This window comes from Monoraphidium neglectum (genome assembly GCF_000611645.1).
Source record: "Monoraphidium neglectum strain SAG 48.87 unplaced genomic scaffold scaffold03294, whole genome shotgun sequence".
Lineage (NCBI taxonomy): Eukaryota > Viridiplantae > Chlorophyta > Chlorophyceae > Sphaeropleales > Selenastraceae > Monoraphidium > Monoraphidium neglectum.
Window position 1 is genome coordinate 1 of NW_014010334.1, and position 6,738 is coordinate 6,738.

General features: G+C 63.2%; 2 protein-coding genes across 2 annotated transcripts; both read right to left on the minus strand.

Annotated features, from left to right (window-relative positions):
* Window positions 1–88: 88 nt before the first annotated feature.
* Window positions 89–2,888, minus strand: MNEG_12537 (Transportin-2; the record flags this gene model as incomplete). Its single annotated transcript, XM_014038990.1, has 6 exons — window positions 89–265; window positions 830–1,162; window positions 1,467–1,676; window positions 2,103–2,189; window positions 2,497–2,589; window positions 2,793–2,888. 6 exons carry the CDS (start codon window positions 2,886–2,888, stop codon window positions 89–91), a joined length of 996 nt encoding a protein of 331 aa, XP_013894444.1.
* Window positions 2,889–5,798: 2,910 nt separating this feature from the next.
* MNEG_12538 (Uncharacterized protein ynbB) lies at window positions 5,799–6,632 on the minus strand (the record flags this gene model as incomplete). Its single annotated transcript, XM_014038991.1, has 2 exons — window positions 5,799–6,013; window positions 6,329–6,632. 2 exons carry the CDS (start codon window positions 6,630–6,632, stop codon window positions 5,799–5,801), a joined length of 519 nt encoding a protein of 172 aa, XP_013894445.1.
* Between the last annotated feature and the right edge of the window lie 106 nt (window positions 6,633–6,738).

The window sequence follows — 6,738 nt, forward strand, 5'->3', positions numbered from 1 at the left end:
CCGCCCCCCTCCTCCTCACGGCCCTGCCACACACCCCCGCACACACACGTGCACCTCCTCATCATGACCCCGTCCTCCCTCCTCAGCATCATAACTGGGCCCCCACCTGCACCTCCTCATCGTATTCATCAAACACCATCTTGTCCAGCAGCAGGGGGATCAGCCGCGGCAAAAAGGGCCGCAGCAGCTCAGGCTCGACGTCGTCGGCGTCGCAAAAGGCCACCCAGAACTCGGCACTCTCAAGCGCCACGTCCTCGTCACCGTCCTGGGGGAAGGGGCGCGTTGTGGGGGTGGGTGTTGTGTGTGTACTGTGTGTGTAATGTGTGTGTATCAAGTGTGCGATGCGTGTGTGTGTACAGGGTGCGCTTAGTGTGTGCATGATGTGTCTGGGGGGATAGATTTGGGTGGGAGTATAGCACCCACTCGCCCTGCGTTGCCCACCTCCCTGGTCGGGCGCTAGAATGGGAGCTGTGCCATCCCCGCAATCACAAAGAGACGGCTGCGCTGCACGTGTCACGTCCTGTACCACTCATGCCTGGTCATCCCATCGATGCATCCCAGCTACATGGGCCAGAGACACACACACACACACACACACACACACACACACATGCACACAAACACACACGTACACACGTATGCTTGCGCCACGACAAACGCACACTCATACAAACAAACACAAAAAAACGACGCAGAATCGCACGCAGGCACGCACGCACACACACACACACACACACACACATACACACACGCAAGCGCACGCATACACAAGCACATCTGCGCACACTGTGCCTCTGCACCGCGCCCCCACCCCCACCCCCGCCCCCACCTGGTGCATCGCCAGCATGTACTCGATGATCTGGTGCAGCTGCGGCAGCAGCAGGTCCGGCCTCACTGGCAGCAGGTTGACCAGCCCCGCCACCACCTGCTTGCGCACCCCGGGGTCGGTGTCCGTCGCGAGGCTGAACAGGCCGGCCGTGAACGCCTCGATGTTGTCGACCATGCCGTCGGGCATGGAGGGCAGCATGAGGTTCAGGATGGCCAGCGCGCCGCGGCGCGCGGCGGGGGAGGGGTGGGGGAGCAGGGCGAGGAGCGGCGGCACGAGGAGGGAGCTGACGGCCTGGGGGGTGCCCCAGGTGGGGCCCTCCATCTTGGTGTTGATCTGAGGCGGGGGTGCGGGAGTCGATGTGGAGGGCGATTGTAACATCAAGGCCACAAACAGGAAACAGAAGCTGAAAGGGTGGCGGCGAAGATGCGGGGGGCGCACACGAATTCCACCTGCCACCTGCACACCACAACAGATTTCCTGCCTTTTTGCACACAACCCCTCCCCAAACTGTCCCTTCCACACACACACACACACGCCACACACTATACACTCACATATACCCAAAAAAAACACTCTCGTGATGAGTTCGCCTGCACGCCCAACCCTTCATCCCCCACCCCAACCCCCCAAGGCCCACCTGGTCCATCCCGTCCTCCGCCACCTTGAACAGGGTGTCCAGCGCGCCGTCCAGCGTCGACGCCTCCCCGCTGCCCAGGCTGTGGCCCAGCCACATCACCAGCTCAGGCCACGCCCGCAGCCCGCCCGCGGCGGCGACGGTGGAGACGATGCTGCCGGCGGTGTGGCGCAGGGCGCGGTCGGGGTGGGACAGGACGTGCAGGAGGTCGCCCTGCGGTTTTTTGGGGGGGGGGGGCAAGGGTGTGGCAGTGGGGAGGTGAGCGGGCTTGGTTGGGGTGATGAGAGGGGGTTAAGTAGGTCGCGAGGGCTGAGCAATGCAGTCGTTCACCAAGAAACGTGGTGGCTGGGCGGATCGACCGCATGCGCGAGCGGCGTGCCGGCCCATGCTGCCGCTCTTTGCATCCGAGACGTGCGTGTCTACGGGGTGCGCGCACGACTGTTCTGCTGCACCCCGAGCGACGCAGACGACACCCACACTGCAGCCTCCTTCCCTGCCAAACACACCACCCCCTCGGATACACTCCTCACTCAGGCCACCATCTCTCTCTCTCACACACACACACGCGCACACACGCGCACACACAACCACACACATACACACACATACACACACGCACACGCACACGACCACACGCACCTTGATGTACTGCCGGAAGTCCTCTGTGGTGGTGGCGTACTGCTGCTTCAGGTTGTTCTTCAGCAGCAGGCCCGCCGCGTTGCGCACCTGTGCGCAGTAGGGCGAGGGACACCAGCTGAACCCCCAGATCGCCCCACACCCGCCAGCACCCGCCGCGCCCGGCCCTGCCCCCGCCTCAGGCACACTTAGGGAGGTTTTGACGCGCCCTCGCTTCGCGACCGGGCCCCGTGCCGGCGCGCCGCCACCTCCCATCCGAGTGCATCGGCGGCCGCTGGACGACCAATTGTGGGAGAGTGGGCAGAGAAACGCAAGCGCTGCACGCAGCCGCGCGGCCACGTGACGCCCCCTCGACCGCGATGAAAAAGGCGATCAGGGAGGCGGCGCGGCCGCGCACCTCGCTGGGCAGCGTCTCCCCCTTGCTGAATACATACGACAGGTAATTGTTGAAGTCGGGGACGTGGCGCGCCTGCTGCAGCTGCTGCCACACCTGAGGGCGGCACGCCGCGGGGTGCGGGCGCGGGGCGGGGCGCGGGGGGGGCTGGGGAGACGCGCGGCCGCGTTGAGCGAAGGAGCGGCTGCTGCAGGCGCGGTTGAGGAGCGCGCGCGGACGGCGGCGGCGAGACTGAGCGAGCTGGTGTGTGTGTGTGTGTGTGTGTGTGTGTGTGTGTGTGTGTGTGCGCTCGCGCGCACCTGCGCCTGGTCGGCGGTGGGACTCTGGAAGCCGGACAGAAGCTGGCAGATCTGCGCGACTGCGGTTTCATTGGGGACCCAGACCTGCGCCGCCATGGCGGCGTGCCGCTGCTGGTGCTCGCGCCACTGCCGCTGCCACCGCCGTTGCAGCTGCGGTGAGATGCAGCCAGGCACAGGGGACAGGCATTTGTGTCATTGTGGTTGTTGAGGCGTGAGGGTGCCTCCTATGGCGCTTGCAATGGGAGAGGCGCAATATCGATTTCTGCCAAGCCAGGCGACAAAACAACACACGCAGGGGATGCGCCGTGGTGAGTATCGAGTGCTGGAGCGGCAGGCGCCTGCTGCGCCGGTGCGGCCGAGCAGCGGGCGGCATGACATTTCGGTGCATTGCTGCATGATCAAACAGCGTGTTATACTACACCAAAAACGGCTGCAGGCGTCTCTAGCCCCGGCGATCTGACCCCACTCGCTGCGCTCACCGCCGGCTGCCACTGGCCGTCCGCTAATTGAATCAACTATGCCTATAGCTATTGCTCTTGACCTTCTAGCCTCCGTAACGAGCGATCACGTCACAAAATTTGGCACTTCGCCTCTGTTTTTACCACGCCTAGGCTCTGGAGAAGCACCACAACTGTCGTATCTACTGCGGTCAGAAAGTTGATGAAGGTCACGCACTACCGTAGCTGGACAGCCTGTGCGCTCTGGAAGGCGTGAGGTGCCAAGTGCCCTGCACTGCAACATGAGTGACGCCGAAAACCCATTGCAATGCCACGATCATCGACATGGCCACCGAAGCGTCGATGCTGGTCAAGAGGCTAGATTAGAGTGCGGCTGGGATTGGTGTCGGCTGCATTCAGCTCATGCAAGCCCTGTTTCACAGGTAGGGTTTCGCCGGGAGGCGCTGGGCGTCTGGAGGGCGACATTTACAACACATGAGGCTGCTGAGTTGCGAGGCCATAGCCAGTTGCGGTTGTCGAGTTTACAAGACGGCAGCTCCCTGTTCTGGGAAGCTTCGGCCACATAAGCCCGCAAGTGAATTCAAAAGCGGTCCCCGACCCATGACACGAGCCAGCGACAAGATCAACGCGCCAAACCCTCTGAAGGCAGGGTGGGTTCGGCAGGGTTCGGCACCAGGCCATTGAAGCCTGGTGGCGACGCAAGCAAGCAGCAAGCAGCATGGCCCTTCGGCCTGGTCGGTTCCCCCGCGCCGCTCGCTACCTGCATGCATCGCAACCAGCAGCTTACCGTTGTACGAAAAGCCGCCCTGTTTGAGACCTGGAAATATGAGAGAGGCGCGGCGTGTGTGTGTGTGGGGGGGGGGGCCGAGGATGCTGCTGAGAACCAGGGTCGCGTGAAAGCAGAGGGAGGGCGTCTAAACAAGAGGTGTCAGCCCCATCCAGGCGCCACGGCCCCGGCCGCTGGTGCGGCGCCGGCGCCGCGGTGAGAGGCGCTGGTGCGGGCTGCCCCGTGAGGGGCCGCTTTGCGCGACCGCCATGCCACAAGGTGGGCTTGCAGAGCCACGGTGTGGAGGTTGTGGTGCGCTCGTGCTGGGAGTGCGTGGACTCCAGCAAAGCATCCGAACCATCCGAAGCCACAGGCAAACATGTGCCGACACAAACCTGTCACAGTGATGAGGGCACCGTAATGAAACATGCTTCCTAAGTAGGCAAGAGAGCAGCGAAGGGGGGGGAGGGGGAGCGTCTGGGCCAGTGACAGGGGTTGGAGCGAGGAGGCGGCCAAGGGAGCGGCACGCCTGATGTGGATTTGGCGGCACAGGATGTGGGCGTGAGGGCATACCGGAGCGGCTGGGTGATCGCCGCACCGCCGAAAAAAGACCACGCCAGGTTCTCTTGGCGCCTGATAAATACCGGTGGCTCATGGGCCGTAGCCTAGCCATCAGGGAGTGTGAACGCCAGCAGAACAATCGGCCACTGGTGCAACGCGCTGCCCTTTGTCTACTGCTTCACACCTGTTGAGTTCGGCATCTCATCTTCTACTCCTATCAGTCGCTTCTCAACTTTAGTGGTGCAGCCGGGGCCTGGATAGCAGCCAGCGCATGGAGGCGGCGGCTGCTGCACCAGATCACCATGGGCTAGGCACCATGAGCGGAGACCCGTGCAACCCTGACAATCTCATGCTTTGATAAGATGCATTGTTGTGCGATTTAGGGGTCCCGAGGCCATCTCACGCCGCACTCCAGATCGCGGGCGGGCAGCCCGACGAGGGTGAAGCCCATAGTATTCAGGACCTTGTATAAAGCGCGCACAACAATTGAAACCTTTTGTGTGTGTCGCAAGAGCGAACAAAGGGTTCCCTTTATGATCGTGGGCTCATGTGCAGTGGAACTGGGGCAGTCAGGAGCAAGGCGATGTCCACCAGGTGGCCACGTACAAGCCAACGCTCTGTGCATTCCATCAGTCTCATATGTAAGGACAGTAGTCTATGATGTGAACTTTAGAAAGGCGCGAAATCATGTGTGTACAGCTCGCTGCTGGTTCCTACATTCCGAGTGGTTGTCACTAAACGCTGGTTTCCACAATCAGTGCCAACATACCGACCTGTGGGACAGCCAAGAGCACGGAATCCAGCCTGCATGATTCCTGTTCTGTTGAATGTATATTACCCAACATGAACCCGTCAGGCAGGCCACCACTCTGCATATGTGCGGGCGCATCGCTGCGCTAAGGCGTTTCACGAGTGCTACTGTAGCGCCCGGCAACCGCCAGGAACGGACCCCCGCCGCGTTGGAAACGCACGCGAGCAAAGACAAAATAGAGGGGCGTCCCAGTCAAATTGTTGAACATCTCTAGGCCGCGACGCAACAAAAAAGTACGTGTCGGCGCTGCTGCTCGTGCTCACCACAGCCACAACAGACGTGCCGGCCCGGCCACGGCACCACTCTCGCTCCGATGACACCTCCCATGCGTGCCGGCCGGTCAACATACACCACTCTCATCTCACCCCATTGAACCAGGCCAAATCGGCTTCATGCTGCCTCTCCGTCCCCTACAAGCCCGCCCCCCTCTGCCTCTCCACCTCCGCCCGCAGCTCCTCCACCGCCGACTCGAGCGCGATGGCCCAGTGCGTCCAGTGGGTGCCGCCCTGGCAGTAAACTACGTAGGGCGGCCGCAACGGGCCGTCCGCGGACAGCTCTGCGGTGGAGCCGTCCACAAACGTGCCGTCAGCAAAGATGACCTCGTCGCCGTAGCCGGCAGTGACGCCTGTGGCGCCGAGGGAGGGCGGCGGGAGCTGGGCGGTCGGGTGTGTGCACATGGACAAGTGTCGCGTGCATGGGGCAGGGGCTGGCCGCTGAGGTGGAGGGTTGGAGGCTGGGGTGGGGTGGGGCGTCGAGTGCAGGGTGGCAAGGGCCGGGCGGCCGAGGCTGGGGTGGTGGCGGAGCAGGAGCTGCTCAACCCCCACAGGGGCTCTGACTTTGTCAGCAGGAAGCGGCGCAGACACTCTAGCAGCCTGCCCGTGTGCAGCCACATGGCCGTTCTCAGGGCACGCAGGCATGGGAGCTTTCCTCTCCTGCGCACCGGGCACGGGCCGTATGTAAGAACCGACGGGGCAGCGCCTCTGGATGCCGCGGCAGAACGCCTCCATGCGCTCGCGGCTGCCGAGCTCCACCGCTGTGATCATGGAGGGCGTGTGGGCCAGGCCGGGCGCGGGGACGACCGTGTAGCCCTCCGCCGCCATCACCTGCGCCACGAGGCGGCCGCCCTTGAGCGCCTCGCCCGTGGTCTGGGGCGTGGCGGGACGACAGGGGGAGGGGCCAGGAGAGAGGTGGGGGGCAGGGTTGGAAGTGGCATCAGCAGAAAGGGCAGGGAACGGAGTACACATGAGCCAAGTGTTGGGCTGCAGCCAATACCAGCAGCCAGCACTAACCTGGCCCAAACACTGGTTCAAACAGCGCGCCACCGCTAGCTTTCCCGGCAGCCCCCTGGCC